Source organism: Lynx canadensis, chromosome B2 (assembly GCF_007474595.2).
Source record: "Lynx canadensis isolate LIC74 chromosome B2, mLynCan4.pri.v2, whole genome shotgun sequence".
Taxonomy (NCBI): Eukaryota; Metazoa; Chordata; class Mammalia; order Carnivora; family Felidae; genus Lynx; species Lynx canadensis.
In genome coordinates, this window is record NC_044307.1 from 23,496,937 (window position 1) to 23,515,676 (window position 18,740).

General features: G+C 43.3%; 1 protein-coding gene across 2 annotated transcripts in view; it reads right to left on the minus strand.

Annotated features, from left to right (window-relative positions):
* CDYL (chromodomain Y like) overlaps positions 1 to 18,740 on the minus strand; it is a 182,761-nt gene that overhangs the window by 59,919 nt on the left and 104,102 nt on the right. For both annotated transcript variants that reach the window (XM_030314926.1, XM_030314927.2), the window contains exon 2: positions 13,583 to 14,249. In XM_030314926.1, the coding sequence (XP_030170786.1) occupies positions 13,583 to 14,249 (667 nt within the window). The remainder of the gene's footprint in view (positions 1 to 13,582; positions 14,250 to 18,740) is intronic.

Consider the following 18,740-nt stretch of genomic DNA (forward strand, 5'->3'; position numbering starts at 1 on the left):
AAGACTCCAGGTGGCTTAATATTCTTAATCAAGTCATGAGGGGATTGGTGAGGATAGAAACTCATGTTTTAGTATCCCAATCATTCATACCGACTTCGATAAGGACACCATCACTTTATACCCATGCTAATGGGTCCGCTATGTGCTTATCCAACTTTTACTTCTGAAATTCAGGTAATACTGGCTGGTGGTGCATCTCAGGCTGGCTACAGAGCTGTTAACTTCCTGCAGTTGTAACTGAGGATGGGGCGCAGCTCACAGGGGCACAGCTGAAGACCCAGGGGCTGAGGAGATCTGCCAGTAACTAATGTCCCTATCTCAGTGTGCAGGAGGTGTGGCAAATATTCCTCAGCTCAGAGGTGGAGGAGGACTATCTACAGTGCACAGCCTCACTCTAAGTGGCTTACACAGTGGTTAAGTACAAGGTGCAGTTGTGCGACAGGGAACAAATTTACGTATTTTCCCTCCCCTTGCTGTACATACATAACTAAGAAGGTAAATTGCAGACAGAAAGGAGAGAAGGCTATGACTGAGATAACTGGGCACAGAGGAAGATGTCTTCAGGTATTTTGAGAACCAAATGTGCTCCCATTAAAAAAATATTTTTAAGCACAAGAAACTCTTAAATAATGAAGTAGGAAGGGCAGACCAGATGTTATCATAAATAAACTTGATGCTAAAGTGTCATCTTCTCAAAGGTGGGGAGGGCAGTGGCATGGAGAACTGAAGAGCAAATACATAGTTCAGAAAATAACCTGGAGGAAAAATACTTTAGGTTAGGATTTAAAGTGTTTTCTTAATATTTCATATTTTGAATGCTTCGCGCACAGCCTATTTATGGCCCTAGACTGAGAGGCAATTACATTAGATCCTTATCACTAGGGAGATGGGTATTTACTACAGGAGGGTAATTACTTTTTTATAGAGATAGTTTATCTCATTAGATGTCATCATTTCAGCAAGAATAGGTCTGCACAAGGATTAGTTCATTCTAATAGTCTGGTGTACTTCTCTGGCCTTGAGGCATCTGCCCATAACCCTGGGGCTGAACTCAACACCGTGGCCTGGACCAAGAGCACAGTATGACTCCATCCATTCTTGGACCATTTCACCCATGACTCTGGTAGGGGGGCAGTTTTCCCAATGTAGCTACTTTCTTTCGTCAACTACAGTGCCATTCAAATAATCCCTAGAGTCGGAAACAAGGCTCCTTGGTGAACACTCATCCTAGCAGGACTAGAAGTCAGCGGCTGTATTTTATTGAGCTCCGAATGATCAATGCAGCACAGTGCCTGGCACACAGTGAATGTTCACTAAGTGCATGATAAGGAGGCATGGAGCTTCCAGAAACTCTCCTGTGCACAGGTGGCTGCTTGTAAGAGAACAGTTGGAACGTGTTCAAACAGAAGTTAAAAGCAAGGTTTAAAACACGCCTTAAAACCAGAAGAAAACTATTTCAGGAACTCAGAAGTCACCAAAGATAGTTAATCAGGAGCCAGTAACCATGCTTAGAGCCAAATAACATGAAACAAGCACAGCCAGTTCCAGTCGTAGGGGCCAGAGCCATGGACAGTGGGAGACGTGAGGTGATCTGGGAGCCCTAGTGGACTCAAACTCCTTGGAGAAAGTAAATTAGCAGCTTTCTTGTTCCCTGAGCACCCAGGAAATGGCACGCAGTGTACACATTTTGCAGTAGATGGTGTGCTCTTTTATCATTGCATTTGTTGGTGAAGTTGAATGAACTCTTTACTAAATTTTGCCCTGATAAAACAATATTGTATTAATTTTATTACATAATTAAGATGGTAACTTTGAAATTCAATAATATCAATGAACAGTAATTATGAAGAGACATGTTAGGATGAGCCACAAGGAGGGAAAAGCCTTTTACCACTTCCACTTCTGGCGGCCACCTATCATGAGCAGGGAACAGAAAGCCTGGGATGAAAGTCTTGATTCTTATTCTCAGGAAGTTCCCTGTATGCTGGGGACATAGCTGTAAACAGGAGCGTGTTGGAGCACCTGGCTGGCTCAGTGAGTAGAGCATGTGCCTTGATCTTGGGGTCATGAGTTTTAGCCCCATGATGGGGTAGAGATTAAACAAAAATAAAAAAAAATAAGAGGAGCGTGTTGACTCTGCTTAAAAGGACATGTGCAAGTAGAGCAGTGCAGGGGAACGGGGCAGCCTGCTGACCTTGACTGATTTGGAAGAAGGACTCCAAGTGCCCAGGCAGCAGGGGATGGCCCAGCGCAGCTGCAATCCCTGAAGGATGGCCTCCGGCCCCAGCTGCTGCTCTGTCAGCACTCTCCTGATGGCCTGATGCATCAGACAAATATCCTTCTGCATATGGGTGGCATGGCAGGTGGTCTAGGGGCTGTGCCACATAAAGGCTGGGAGAAGAACAGCCACAAAGGTAATTGAAAAGAACAGCCAGAAAGGTAAAAGGGGAACAAAAACAGTAGTGCTCCAGAAACAGGTATTTTAAAAACAAAGATGAAGCAAGAAGTGTTGGGTTGAGGTCAAGTGTTGGTAGGAGAGCAAAATGGTGCCGCAGTATGGAGGCTCCTCAAAATCAAAAATAGAATTACCATATGATTCAGCAATCCCACTTGTGTGTATTTATCCAAAATAATTCAAAGCAGGATCCTGAAGAGATATTTATAAGCTGCAGCATTATTCACAATAGCCAAGAGGTAGTGGCAACCCAAATGTCTGCGGACAGGTGAACACATAAAGAAAATCCCGTAATAGGCTGCAACATGGATGAAGCCCCAGGGAATTATGTTAAGTGAAATAAGCCAATCAAAAAGGACAAACATTGTACGATTTCCACTCATATGAGGTATCTAAAGTAGTCAAAATCACAAAAATAGAAAGTAGAATGGTGTTTGCCAAGGGCTATGGGGGAATAGGTGAGGGAGCATTAGTGTTTACAGGGTACAGAGTTTCAGCCTAGTAAGTGAAAATGTTCTAGAGCTCTGCAGCTCAGCAATGTGAATACACTTAGCGTTCCGGGTCTACACATTTAAAAAACATTTAAGACTGTAACCTTAAGGGTTGTGTGTTTGTTGCCACAATTAAAATGAAAACAAAACAAAGACGTGGTGATCTTATTAACTGTGGCTGGGACTGGGGTGCCTGGCTGGCTTAGTGGGTTAAGCATCCAACTCTCGATTTTGGCTCAGGTTGTGATCTCACCGTTCGTGAGCTCCAGCCCTGCGTTGGGCTCTGTGCTGACAGTACAGAGCCTTTTTGGGATTCTCTCTCTTCCTCTCTCTCTGCTGCTCCCCGTTTGCTCTTTCAAAATCAATAAATAAACTTAAAAAAAATGTGGCTGGGAGTGGCCTGTTCTGATGAATACAAGCACCAGATCCAGTAAGTGGAGGTGGCTGTGGCCCAGAGGCTAAGAACACCTGTTCACAGAGCAGGAGCCACGCTGGGGGTGGCTGGGAAAGGAAAAGAGCAAGCAATCATGGATGAGATGCTCCAGAAGCGTGACCTAAAAGGAAAATGAGAATCAGGGTGGAAACAAGCATAGCCCTGAAGAAAAGGTGTTCATGAATTCTAGTCCCTTCACTTCTTTCTGCCTGGCATTCCCCGTAAAACGGACATAACTTAACAGTCCTAGTAACACATGGGTGGAGTGAACCCACCACACTGTGAAAATTCGGTAAATGGCAGCCGTGACTATGATGAGTGAGGAGGCTTTCATGTGGAGCCTAGTCCTCTGGGGGTGATGGCCATGCTGGGTTGAGAAGGAAGGGCTGTGACCCTGAAGCCTGGGTCTCTGGGGAATGCTGACATGGGACCAAGAGGCTGGTGAATCAGTGAGGAGGAAGGAGAAGGAGTCAGAAAACACAGGCCTCAGCACAGAATCTTCTTCACTGGGGTGTGTAGGAGGCTGACCGGCCCCCCCTCCCCAAGCCTGGCAGCACTGGGGATGAGCTCTCTCTGCTCCTGAGGCCACAAAGGGAAGGCAGAGGACCAGCGAGCAGGGCAGGCTTCTGGTTTCAGGGAGGCGAATGGGAAATCCTCTTTGAGGAGGTTGAGAACTTGACAAAGACAGAGCTATGAAATGCTGCAGGTGTGCTACTAAGTTGGGGGCAGCGGACAAGGGGGCAGAAGGCAGTTCGACTAGGAAAAAGGACAGGAAAAGGCTGTAGGGCTTCCTCAGAGGCTGTAGCTTGGGAAGGACAATGAAGAATTGCACAGAATCACACAGCGAGCTTGTTTCCATCTCAAAATGACCAAGAACCTAAGGCACCGGAAAGGCTCCACTGGTCTGAAGCTCATTCTAGTGACACTGATCCCCAGAAGTGAATAAATTTGGGTGCGGGGCCCTACTTATTGGGCGTAAAGTCGCCTCCTGGATATTGTCATATAGAGCAAAATTATTCACTGGTAGTTTTAAAAGATGTTCTGCACCATTAACCTACAGATGTTTTCTTCGGTTTTCCCAGCTCCAAGAATTACATATCATTCTCTATTTGCAAGCAAGCTCAAAACTTGCCTTGGCCCTTAATTCCTTGGCAGTTTCTCCCAACCACCCTCACAGACCTTGTTTCTTCTTCACACAAATCCTTTTTATTTATTTATTTTTTTTAATTTTTTTTTTTGAACGTTTATTTATTTTTGGGACAGAGAGAGACAGAGCATGAACGGGGGAGGGGCAGAGAGAGAGGGAGACACAGAATCTGAAACAGGCTCCAGGCTCTGAGCCATCAGCCCAGAGCCTGACGCGGGGCTCGAACTCCCGGACCGCGAGATCGTGACCTGGCTGAAGTCGGACGCTTAACCGACTGCGCCACCCAGGCGCCCCAACACACAAATCCTTTTTAGAAGACAGATGCTATTGATGAAAGTAGAAGTGAAAAAAATTGCTCAAACAACTCATTCACTCCCATACAAATGTTAATTAAGCACCTATTGTATGTAAACAATGGGAGTAGACAATGTAGGAAATTTTAAAGGAGATTAAAATGTTTGCTACAATGCTTTCCCATTCTACTATCTGAAGTTTTACTGAGTTTGTCTTTCTGCTCTGGATCTTTCTCTGGATCTCTTCTGCCAGTTTACTTTCTCAGAGATTCCTCTGAGGAATCAGCTCTCCTCTACCCAGCCTCGGTAGGTGTCCAAGCCACTTGAGATAAGACTTCACCCAAAGCAAAAGCACCTTGGGGAATAGGACTCCTTAGTGTCTTCTTTCAAGAGGCCCCTAATAAACTGACAAACACAGCCTTTCCTCATTTGTAATTAAAAAATATGCCTTGTAAAGGGTGACCTACCAAATTAGGAGGACATACACACAGTGCCTAGTGCCCCCAAACACAGGGCCCTAACAGCTACAAAGGAAGAAGAGCACACAGTTACACACAAAAATAGAAAATGAAAAGGCAAACACAGAGTTCGGTCTTGTAAGCAACACCTAGGTGTATTGGGAGACGGCACCATGTTCAGTTTGAGAGGACTGCCCAAAAGCTACAACATGGACTGAAATGATCACTATTCATTTACTATTCAATATTTAACAGCCATGATATTCTGTAACCTAGGGAAGCACTGTTATATTTTAAGGGTACTCAGTAATCTTAATTGTGTTGTGATTGTCAAAAGCTCAGTCTCTACTTTCACCCTTACTGTTAACAGCCCTGGGTTTCCCTTGGGCAACCAGAGTGTGGATGAAGCTGATCTCTCCTGGAACTTCGGGAAAGAGAAGACTTTTTTCTGCCTGGTTTGCTGAGAGGGTTAGGATGCCAGCTAGAACTGTGGACGGCACGTGCCTTCCCTGTGGGAAGGGTTTGCATGAATGCAGCCAAGAGAGCCCACAGGGGGAGAGGGCATGGATCCATTCAGGCAATGGGTCCAGCTGTGCCTGGGACTTGCTCACCTGAGCCAATCTATGGCATTTTTGTTTGCCTGTTTAAGCCAACTTGAGTTCAGCTTCACTTGACAGAGAACAAGTCCTGTGATGTAGTTCTGGCAACAGGGTGAATTAGGCTTATAAAAAAATCCCTTTTGCTACTGTGACACAGAAGAACTGAAGTCAGGAGCGGGTTATAATATGGACCCTTCTGTCCCACCAACTTGCTGAGTGATTTTGTTTTTTACCAAATTCCTTTTTCTTTCACAACCAGGCTCATCTATAAAATAAGCATTCTCTGAAAGAGGGAGAATAATGTTAGAGGAACATAGAAGACAGAGCAAAGGCATGTTTGGAAAGAAGACCAGACAGCCAGTACACTGTGTATCCATAGCTGCTCTTGCCCCTACAATACAGGATGTCATTAGAGGAATATTCCAGAAGGCTAGTACCCTGCTAAAGACAACAGCAATAAAAATGGGAATGCAGAAGACAAGCGGGATTTGTATCAGGTGTTCAATCCTCTTTTAACAAGTATCAACAAGAACAAGTATTTTCAAAAATGGGAATTTCACTTGAATTGGGTGACTTTTTTATTCTGCCCTTGTGCCAGTCAGTTACAAAGTTCAGGAGGAGCAGGAACTGGAGTCAGATTCTTTTCTGACATATGACCTAAGGGATCCAGATTTCATTTAAATTGTAAAACTCTAAGTTAATAAAATACACTTTGGTATATTAGAAACTGAGCAGGAACGATAAAATTAATGGGAATTAATTTGAAGTTTTCTTATTAAACTGTTGTAAGTATGTTAAGGCAGAGACCAGATGGCACTATTCATCCTAACCCCTGGCATGGAAGTTCTCAGTCCTTGAGTGGGTGCTGGGGGAACCAAAAGTCAGTGACCTCTTCTGAAATGCTCCCATTAGAAGTGTGAACTCTCCAGCTCAAACACGTGTAGATTAATGTGGTCCCTGGCAGAGATGACACACACATTCACAAAGTCTTCACGTTTTGAAAAGTTGGAACTGTGCACCTCCCCCCACTTCAATAGGCAAGAGAAAATGTAAAGGGAATTAACAGAAAAGTAAGTGCAAACAATTACAACCTGTGAAATCAGAATTTTCATGCTTTAAAATGAAAACCATGAGATAACAGTTTTCTACCTTAAATATCTGTCAGATATTGAAAAGCTGATTAAGAACAATAGGTAAATAGGCACTCACAATCTTTATAGCTTGTTTAGAGAGCAATTTGGCAACATCTAGCAAAATCTTTAATTACAGTCTTGTACTTTACTAGTTTTTACAACAATGAGTCTCCAGCTAACACGCAAATGGCTCAGGAAAAAATGTATATGCACATACAGATATGTGAGTGTATAAACATACACTCACACCCAGGGGAGGGAGAAAGTCAGTGAGGCAAACTGAAAACAACTGGTGAATGTGGATGAAGTATATGGGTTCTTCTTTACTGGTTTTGCAACTTTTCCATAAATTTGAAATCATATAAAAAAATACAAAAAAAAATCAAGTTTAAAACTTCAAAGCAAATGAGGTAGAGTCAGAGTCTTAAAATAGAGAGCTCTCCACAACATGATGTTAAATGAAAGAGGCAAATACCAGAACTTATAGGATTCCATACCAAAGGATGTGAATATGGAGAAGAAGGTCTGAAATGACACATGTCAAACTATTAATGTTCCCTCTGAAGTAAATGGTATTCTGAGGGGAGGAGGTAACGGTAAACTGTCCTCTTTTGCTCAACGTACTTCTAATAACTTGTGTAAGAATTCATAATATCTATGTATGACTCAGGTTTAAGGCAGGAGGTTATTAACATTTCTGCTGTTGCAGTGTCAATGAAATGTACTCATTTATGTGGAAAACACGCCCAATGTCTACTGCTAAGGTTCTCACTTCGTGGATGCACCCAGACACAGGGCCCTGCGCAGGCAGATGGGAATACCAGACACAGTGCTCTGTCACGATGCCTGAGGCCTTTACTAGGATCCTTATTAAGGGCAGGCCCTGGGATGCTAATCCAGTAAGTGTCCAGGCCCAAATGCCAAAGTGCCCCCTGCTGAGTAATACAGACACTGAATCACCACTAGGAGGTACGTATGATATAGTCACACAATAAATAGCCACAAATCAATTTAGAAGAATGAAGAAGGGCTATTTGCATGGATATGAAAATATATCTAAGATGTATCAAAATTAAAAATAAAACCCTAAGTTGTAGAGCCATATGTCAGGTATGAGCCCACTGATGTATTTAAAAGATGTGCATGTTTATATAATTTCTGGAAGGAAAAAAACTGTTAACAGCAGTTATCTCTGGAGAGTAGGAGCAGGAGGTGGGGCTTTCTACTTTTCTTTTTTTCTTTGAAACATTTTAATTATTTTATAATGTTTTTCTGTCATTTAAAATTTCTAATTAGAAATATTTATTGAAAGAGTAACAAAAGTCTAAAGACAATTTCAAATCAAGATATATAAGGCTAATAAGCAACCTCACGAGAGAACAGGAATCTAACTATACAGAATCTAAAATATATCATAAACAGAAGAAATTAGTTGTGTATTTTTATTTCCCATCTTCCTCCATAAAAACCAAACTTAAAAGAAAGCACGGTACAGGGAAGGTAGTTGTGGAACTTTGGCGAGCACCAAAGCCACCTGGAGGGCTCGGGAAACAGACTGCTGGACCCAGCCGAGATTCTAGTTCGGGAGGTGTGGCGGGGGTTCAGGGATGAGCATTTCTAACAGGTCACCCAGATGCTGGGCACCACACTTTGAGAATCACTGGTATAGGAAAACATAAGAAAGTGGAAATGAAGAGCAAACACTAAACAGTCACAAGGGCTCTGAAGTATGTTTGCTGGGTCACCCTTGCCCCAAGTCCTAACTGTCCTTGAACATACCATAAAACCCTGCAAGTGCAGGGGGAGGGGAAGTCTCCCCAGCAGCACAGACGCTGGGCAGGTGGGTCTCGGCTGCTCTTGCTGGGATGTGTGCTGGTCCAGAGCTGGCTGGGTTGATCCCTGAAACTTCTTAGTCCAGTTGAACTTGGCATATTCAATTCATTTTTACATAAGATAGGAGACAGGATTACAAAAGGTGAGCTGCTGTCTATGTCTAATGTCCTGGAAAGGCTCTATGTGAAAACAGCGGTCAAATTAGGTGTAAATGAGAAAATGGGAAAAATGAAAAAATTCCAGGACTGTGCACTCAGATTTGTAAGTCCCAAAGTGTCTGCCCCATTTCAATGAAATCCAAATTGGCAATAGTAGATGATGTGTCTGGATGTAATTCACACAACACCGAACTCTGATCAATCAACCGATCTCCAAAGTCAGACCCTTTCCATGGGTCCATGGAAAGGGCCTGACTCACCAGACAACTGGCAAACGAAAGTACCCGTTCATTGAAAAGCCTTGGCTCTGTGTCGATCGCAAATGGTTGCACATTTTTAATGTTTAGCCTTTGCTTTCTGAGTAGACATGTCCTATTGAGGCCCTGCTGAGCGGTTTTCTGCCACCGGTCTCCTGATTTCTTCCCTTTCTCTGAGTTAAATTCCAATCTCAGCACAGAAATTGCAAATGGCCCTGGGGGACCGGGGGCCTCTTCCAAGGGTGGAGCTATTGATTTGGTACAACATCTTCCCTGATAATGACAGAGAAGGGAGATAGATCATCAGGCTTCATATTCTTATTGAGAGGAACTTACACTCCAGCTCCTCAGAAGAAGCCATATTTTCCTAAACAACTGCTCCTGGGAGCCTCCTTCAATAGAAATGCTCACAGAATAAAAGACTTGAGGCATGTTAAGGTATTTCCCCACTTTCCTCCTGAATCTGTTGGCTCCGACTTCATATCCATCAACTCTACGCAATTACACTGATCAGGTTTAGACGTCATTTTTTAAAATGTGTGCTAACAGTATTTTCTCAAATGTACAATGATGATTAGTTATACATTTGAATTCACAAAAGAACAAAGTAACAATAATCCAGTTTATAAAAGCAATTGCTTCTTTTGTAGGATTAATTCGTTAGGCAATTAAAAGACCAAGAAAATACTATCATTAACAAAGAGTAGAAAGAAGGCAGCCACATCACCTAAATTTAAGATTTTTTCATATTTCTGAGTGAAGCAACATAGTCATCTTTTAAACCTGTTTCACACTTAAAAGTTACAAGCCACATATACATATGGCTATTTTGTAAAAGTAATTGTGTGTGTTAAAATTCTCCAGAAACATTTACTCTTTTGGTTAACAGATATTTAAATATCTGTTGTGTTTGGTGGCAAAAAATATCCCTCATACACACATGATTAATGTTTTGAATAAGAGATGATTCATTCCCCAGTGACTCCATGAGTATCTGCTTCCATTAGTTTTAAAAAAACAAATCAGTTTTCTCATGTAGCTCTAAAATTAATGTGGAAAGTAAAAACAAACAACGACTTTAAGAGATTATGAGTGTAGACCAGCAAGCTGATGCGGCTTCAGTACTGCTCTCTCAGGAAAGAAACGCCTCAAGGGCGAGTAAGAGGTTTTCTGGGATGTTTCTGTGCTTCTGGCCTCTGTACCCTGTCATTTCAATAGCATGTCTTCCCTCACATCTAGAGTGATCTGGCAACAGGGCTACCAAGAACTCACTATACCATCTTTGTCTTCCATGAGTACCCCTTCCACTGGACTCGTTCCCTGACAAACACCGGCAGCATGTGCTACGAACAGGCACTGCTCAGGACACGGGAGGATTCAGCCCTGGCAAAACCAGATCCCTTCTTGGAGCCTACTTGCCAGAGGAGGGAACAAAAGCATCTTTCTGCAAAGGAGAAGGGTGAAGAGAAGCAGAGGCACTCATCCACCCGAGCACCTGTCTGTAGGTGGCCATGCTGTCTAGGACACCACTTGCTTTTTGCCATCATGCTTCGCTCAGAAAGGACACTCCAACAGTAGGCTGTGGAGGGAGGAGGAGATGGTTCTTTTCCCTTTTAATCTTCAAGCCTGATTTAGATCATGGTCATTGGGGATGTCATTTACCACTGTTCTAAAAACATTCCCGAGCGGCTTCTATTCTTTCTCTGGTCTAAGTGTTCTCAACAGTATATAGGACTCAGGGTCAGGAGAGAAAGGAGGTCATGAGGGCCTTGGAAATACAGTGTTACTCCCGTCCCAATCAACCTGCCTACCTTCACAGAACAAGATAAAATAATTTGAGATTTTATGCTTACATATCCATGGTGGTTTTAACCAAAGCCACCTTTATGGACATTTAAAAATTTTTTGACACGGGAATAGTAATAAAAAAGGAAGTCACTAACTCCTTATTTAAACTGAACCCAATATCCTCGTTTTATACAAAACTGAAGGCTTTGCTGAGGGGAGCCAAGCTTGCGTAACTGTGGTAAAAACAGAACGTGGAAACTTAAAGGGTCAAAAAGTTTTGAAAATCACGCCCCATCACCCATAAAAATGAATGTACACACAACTTTTGTGGATAAAGGGGAACCACAGATCTTCTAAAGTCTTTTGTATCCCTTTACTTTCCAAAAATACTGCCCTAGGACTGTGACTTCCTAGAGCAAGACTTAGCAAACTTTTTCTGTAAAGAGCCAGACTGTCAATTTTTTCAGCTTTGCAGGCCATACAGTCTCTGTCATAATGATTCAACTCTGTCCATGACCATAAGTGAATGAATGAAATGTGGCTGTGTTCCAATAAAACTTTATTTATGGACACAAAAATTTTGATTTATGTTTTCACATGGCATTAAATATTATTCCTCTTGATTTTCCCAAACATTAGAAAGTGTAAAAACCATTCTTAGCTTGCAGGCCACATGGAAAAGGCAAGTGGGCTGGTTGCCAAGCCCTGCCCTTATCTGCTAGATAAGAGCCCAGCAGGGTGCTTGGCCCTGAGTAATCAATAGAGAAGTCTATGTTCCCAGTCTAGTGGAGGCAGCAAGAAATGGTGAGAACACAGGAGTAGGAATTAAGAAACATGTTCTGATTCTATCTCTGCCTTCAGTTCTCTCTGAACATCACAATCTCCTTGGACTCAGCTCCCCTCTCTGTGACAAGCAGCATGCAATCAGATGGCTGATAAAGTCTCTTCTGCCTCTGAACCTCTACGATCCTTCATTTACAACAACGTAAAAGAAAACCGGGTCTATGAGCAGGCCGACAGTTCAGGAAGTCAGCTCGGTAAATAAGCTCATACAAGTTCCAGGCGAGGGCAAAACTCCTGGAGCAAGGAAGAAAAGCAGCATTTGGGTAAAGTGTGTTATCTGAAAGACACTAGCAAGATGGCAATTTACTGCCCCAAGGGAACCCCTGGATTTCCGTTTCCTCATTGCTACACAAACGTCTAAGCCAAAACTTTTTGATGCACCACAGCAAGATGGTTAGAGTGGCATCTCAGGTGAGCATTTCTCTTTGGAGGGAAATAAGCTTCCCTCTCGCTTTCTTTCATTCTACTAAGGGTGAGTTGGGGGAGACAGGCAGATAGACATGATCACAGTTCTGCTACACAGAGGGCGCGGGCAGCATAGGAGACCAGAGGACACAAAAGCAGGTGGGCCCTGCATCAGAGGCATAGTGGGAGGTCCCGGGGTGACTGAGGAACAGGGGAGGTATGATGCTCCTGGCAGAGGACAGCAGGAGTGCCGACGTGGAGAGAGGGAGCTGAGAGGGCAGTGCGGGCCAAGCAGAGACTCAGGAGCACGCTTGCGAACTACAGCAACGGTGGTGTGGTCAGACTGGTGGCGGGGATGCTCCTCCCATCCAAGAATTATAGAAAATGGATGGGAACTGTCAAAAGGCAGGAAGCAGGGAGACCTGTGAGAAAGCTACGGCAGGTAAGAAGTAACCAGGGCCCCAAGTAAGGGAAAGCTAGTGGGGCTTACAGTAGAGAAACCCGTAACAGAATTCTATAATGATGGGTGGCTAGATGAGGCATGGGGGAAGCAAAGGGGATGGAAGCTGTCCGTGATAATCCCACCTGCACCGTCTGAGAAGCTGGGGAGGCCATGGTTCAACCAACTAAGCTGCAGAATCCAAGAGCAGGAGTGGAAACAAAACAGGAAATACCACCCCAATTGAACAGACTCCTATTCTGTAAAAGGGACAGTGGGATCCGAACAGTTGACCATTACAGAGAACAAAAGCCCAAATCCCGAAGGTACATTGTACTTCCACTGAAAGAAATTGCTGGTTATGTAGATGGGTTAGCAAAATAAGGATCATGACTTCTAATCTAAGGATCATGACCCAATACAGGTCACACTCAGAAAATTCAGACGCACCCTGAACATGAGACTCAGTGTCTGAGATGCATAAATGTTCACAAACAAACTTGTTATAAAGGAAAACTACCGAGCATAACCGATTTAGAGCAAGACGCCTTTTAAACGGTGGTACGGTTTGTGGATGCACACTGAACACATAGCGAGAGCCGATTTAAAACATAAATGCTAAAGGCTTCAAGTGAGGAAAGAGGCTGTGGCACCTCTCACAGTTCCAGGGCATGTCTGTTAGAAACAGACTGCAGGTTCCCCAGATTTTCACCGGCCTGCTCTCCGGACCAGGACCAGCATGTATGGAAGGAGCACCTACACACCTTGAAAAAGTCACCAGCATGCTGAGTAACAGCCCGTGGCCATCGACAGGGACGCTGCCCACTGAGCAGCTCACCTGGACACTCACCTTTTCCGTTAACAGCTAATCCCGTGGCCATGGCCGCAGTCACAGGGCCAGACACCTGAGGCACTAATGGATGTATTCGTGGCCTGCTCCCCATTCTAGCTCGCTCTGCACCAGGGCCCAGTAAAGCTCCGACTGGCTTTTCGGCGGCCACTTCTGGTGCTACTGTGTCCTCCTGACCCTGTTCGACGGGGTCCAGTTTCTCAGGGCTCTCATTCTGAAAGCCGTCCACTGCGGTCCTGCTCTTAATGGGGCTCTTAGGCACAAGTATCTTTATACCTGATTTTGCCAGGTCCATATTCTTCCGGTTTGAGAGAGATGGAGCTGTGTTTCTCCTGAACTTCTGGCTGGCAGCAAACAGCTGACTGTTTTTGGACTCGTGGTCTTTGCCAATCACTAGTGACTTAGGAGAGGTCTTGGAAAAGTTGCTGTTGGTGGATCTGGAGATCTGTTTCCTGGCATTGTTTGGAGAGGTCCTGTTTGTTCTGGGTAGTGTGCTTTCTTTCTGCTTTTCAGTGTGGCGTCTGTTAAAATCGTGGATGTACTCCTCACAGTTCACAAGGTGCTGCTCTGGTTCCCAGGTGTCATCCTCACTGTCATAGCCTTTCCACCGAACCAGATATTCTGTCTTCCCTTTTTTATTTTTCCTTTTGTCAACAATCCTTTCAACCTGTTTGTCAACAGAAAAGAAAGAAGTGTAAACATACCATCTGAAAAAAAGCACAGAGTTAATAAGGAAGCATCAAAAACAATAAAAAACACAACGGATAAGGAAAACAACCTTCTCTTCCCCATGCCGAACCATCTGAAAATCAGGAACAGAACATTTGGGATTTTAGCAGTTTTGCTAAAATCAAGTCAGACAAAATGCTAAAACTTTATGCCCAGAATATATGGAGGTACATTAGGTAGCTTATTTTTCTGTGATTCAAAGGGGGCTCTTTTAAAAATTTTTACATGAAACCTGGACCACCTGAGTTGGTTTTCAGTTACAACTGGCACAGGATTTGTCACCTACAGCCTTCTGCCTGGTCATCCTTAGGGTACCGATGGCAGACACTCACACACTAGCTTGGCTGTGCTAAATGCAGGTAGCTACCAAGGGCCCAGGGCTGAGGAAACAGAGTCAGCATTGGAAGCAGCATTAGAAGCACTTGGTTAAAACTGAAAAAAAGGTCAACAGACAATGTGATGCTCTATCGGTAACAAAACGGTCTGGAACAGTCAGTTATTTACTTTCAAATTTTGGTCTGAACTAATCTTATGCTAACACCTTCAAAGGAAAATGCTGTTAATCCTGGAATTTGATGGTGAATACATCTCATATCTTTTTTTCTTTTATTTATATTTTTTATTTTTGAGGGGGGGGGTTGGTAGCACACAAGCATGAATGAGGGAGAGGGAGATAGAGAATCTTAAGCAGGCTCCATCCACACTCAGCATGGAGCCCAATGTGGGGCTCGATCTCATGACCCTGGGATCATGACCTGAGCCGAAATTGAGTTGGACGCTCAACCGACCAAGCCACTCAGCACCCCAATACATCCATATCTAGTGTATGAATTCACACAAATTTATGAATCTGTCATGAAAGACAGTTATTATTGTAACCAATTCTACTACCTTAACATTCTTTATTTTAATTTAATTAATTTTGTTTTAATTTGTTTTAGAAAGACAGCATGTGTGAGCAAGTGGGGAAGGGGTAGAGGGAGTCAGAGAGGATTTTAAGCAGGCTCCACTCAGCATGGACCTCACTGCGGGGCTTGATTTCACAACCCTGGTATCATGACTTGAGCTGAACGCTCAAGTGACTGAGCCATCCAGGTGCCTCAGTACCTTAACATTCTTAAGTATAAATGGGTGATCTTCTATGACTTGCATAAATGAATATATTTGACATAACATCTCCCATGTTATTGAGGAAACACTGAGAATCTGTTGTAACCTCTCTGGTCAGCATAAAAACCATCAGCCTGCTTCCCCAGGGGCAGCACGCATCTTTGTACCTTGTAGGGAGAGGCTACAGCCATAGAGCAGCTCTTTAATTAAGGATGCGAAGTCTAAGCCATCAATTACCAAGAACATCAATAAATTTCTGGCAAAGTTACAGGTCAGGTCAGATGACACAAAGGTATATCTAGTTCTCCAACATTCCAAAATAACAGAGGCTAATTTAGAGTACCACTATAGACACCTTTGGAGAATGGGAGAGTACCTTACCCATCATTTCCCCTACTCTTAAACAGCCCCCCCCCCCCAAAGAACTCTCCAATGTCTACCTGGGATATAGGGAATTAAAGCACCTAACTACAGAAAAGCCTAACATTAAATACACATTATTGCTTCTGTGCAAAAAGGATTAAGGGTAAAGAAATGACTTGTTTCAGCAGGTGGCAGATTTCATGCCTAACAAATCTCCACAGACATAACTAATCATCTCTGTAGATTATTAACTAATAACTAATGTCCGATCTGCATATGTAAGTCCACACAGTCCACAAGATAGCATGGAAAGCTTTGAAAGTAATTCTCTTCCTGCTCCTTTGCTTGCCAAAAGTTATGTATAAAGGCTTAAGTACTTCCATATAAGTAAAAGACACATTTCTGGAAAATTCTACACAAATCAATTTCACAGCAGAAATAGCTTAGAAGTTTTTAAGACAAGGGGTAAAGAGATTGTCTCTTAAGAGAAAACTACATTTTAATACTTATTTTCTTTAACTCAATTTCCGTCCCAGAAGCATGAAGTACAGCTGACCCTTGAACAACACAGGAGTTAGGGGCACTGACCCCCCGTCTCTAAGGCAGCAAAAAATCTGCATATAATGTTTGGCTCTTCAGAAAGTTAAGTACTCATAGCCTACTGATGACTGGCAGGCTTACCAGTAACATATACTGCCGATTAACACATACTCTGTGTGTGCATTCTGCACCCTATTCTTAAAATAAACCAGAGAAGAGTTAAGAAAGTTAAGAAGAGAGTTAAGAAAAGAGAGTGTTAAGAAAGTCCTAAGAACAAGAAAATACACTACAGTTCTGTATTTATTGGGAAAAATCTGCACGCAGTTCAAAGCCATGTCGTTCAAGGGTCAAGTGTCCATTACACCAGAGCAGCCCCTTTTCCTTAAAGCTGAAGGGGGGGGGCGTCTAGTGATGCAGGATGAGACTCCTGCCCCTCCTCTCCTTGCATCCCTGGTGTCTCCTCTCTAGGGCCGCAATCGAGCCTGTGCTTGCCAGTCCCCCACCGGCCTGCCCCCCTCCCAGTGGCTGCGGTGCTGAATGTGCTGTTTCAAGTATACTCAGTGGCCGGACTTTGTTTAGACACTGAAGGGAGGCAGTAAGAGGGGGCACGTCAGACTGGGGGATGGCAAACTTCAGGCCCACACAGACCATATGGGCTCCCAACCACTGAACTCTGCTGCCGCAGCACAAAAACAGCCACAAGCAGCATGTAAATGAGGAGACATTAAAAACAAAACAATTCTATTTACGGACACTAAAGTTAGAATTTTGTAATTTTCATGTGTCATGAAATATTAAACTTTTGTTTTTTTTCAACTATTGATACATGTAAAAATGATTCTTCAAGTTAACCTGCCAAGTCATAGTTTGCTGACCCTTATGTTAGACTGTGAGAAAGCCACAGGACATAGGACATTCAGGTTGCAGACTTGCAGTCCTACTAATTCTCACGGGGGAACATGGTTTGCAAACTGACAAGACGCGTGGGTGACAAGGGGCCGGCAACCATGCCTTTTAAGTGGCAGGTCTAGAAGCGTCACTCTGGGCACTAGACTCAGGAGAGGGAGGTTTGGGCCAGTGACCACCACAGTCTTCTAATACCAATCTCACACTAAACTGGGTACGTGACACCTTCTCCTCTTCATTCAGGGACAGATGTCCTTCTTCCCCCTTTGAAAGGTAAAGTCCTGCTGATTCCTAATCTGAGTGGCTAAAATAGTCTCCCAGAAAAAGGCATTGCCTGGATTTGAAAAAAAACTTACTGTAATATTAAGCCTAAGATAATTTCCAGAGTGCTTTTATGGTGGCAAGGGAGGAAAACCTTGATCACAAGAGAAACACATAAATAAATCTTCCTTCAGATTTTCAGTCCCTTCTGTGTGAGTCCTTCCCCTCCCTGCAAACATAACTGTTTCTGAAAACTATTATCAATGAACAGTGTTTCTCACAGTATATGCTCAAGTATCCACTTCTAGTTACAGAATTTCAGTGCAAAGAATTTTATGTAAAACAAACATTACATCAGTATAGAAGTTCTATTATAGATTCTTAAAAACCAAGACAAAATGAAGAAAGGCATGAAAATCGCATCCAAATTACTTAGATTGTTTTGCTATGTTACCCACAATCACATGTGCAGCAAAATTCTGGCAAATCCAAATCACAATAGCCTTCTTTGACTACCTGTGTCATAGTAAACTCACCAAAGTTCTTTTCGTTAGGATTTCCTTCTAAAACTCAACCTAAAAAGCCAAGATGTGACACAAGTAGAGCAAGGCTTTCCTTAACATTACAATGTCCCCTGATGGTTTGCAGAGCAGTGAAATTAACCAAAAAGGATCATTCCAAACACTGAACACACTTCACCTACCTCGGAGCACATCCTGATAGCTGTGGCTCCAGGAATGAGCTGAAATGTGCTACCACGTTGCAGAAGCCAGAAAAGGATGGACAAAAGGTTCACCAACACAGGAAACAAAAACCCACAGAGAAGTCCAAACTGGTTAAAGAACTCAGGAAGAGTAGGAAGAAAGAGTAACTGCTGCTGTTACATTTAAATGCCAAACGGCCTAGAAAATGTATCAGGGCAAGGCATGCAAATATATCAGCTTACAAGAAAAGACCTAAGTTGCAAAACAATCACAGTAGGAAAAATTTGGCACATTGTATCATCGTCGACAACCCTGTCAGCAAGATGCTGTTGCTTGCTGATACTTGCTGTGATTCCTCCCAGAACAGTGGAACAGGCTGCCAGGATAACTCTGACACCACAAGAGATGCTGAGAGCTTTTCTCAGGCTTGGGTCTTACACCAAAGGCTGGGAAATTCGAAACAACAGCATCACTATGGAAAAAATGAATAAACAAAACCCCTGCTTTTATCAAAGAGTTCTAGTGGGCCTTTGAAAAGCAACGGC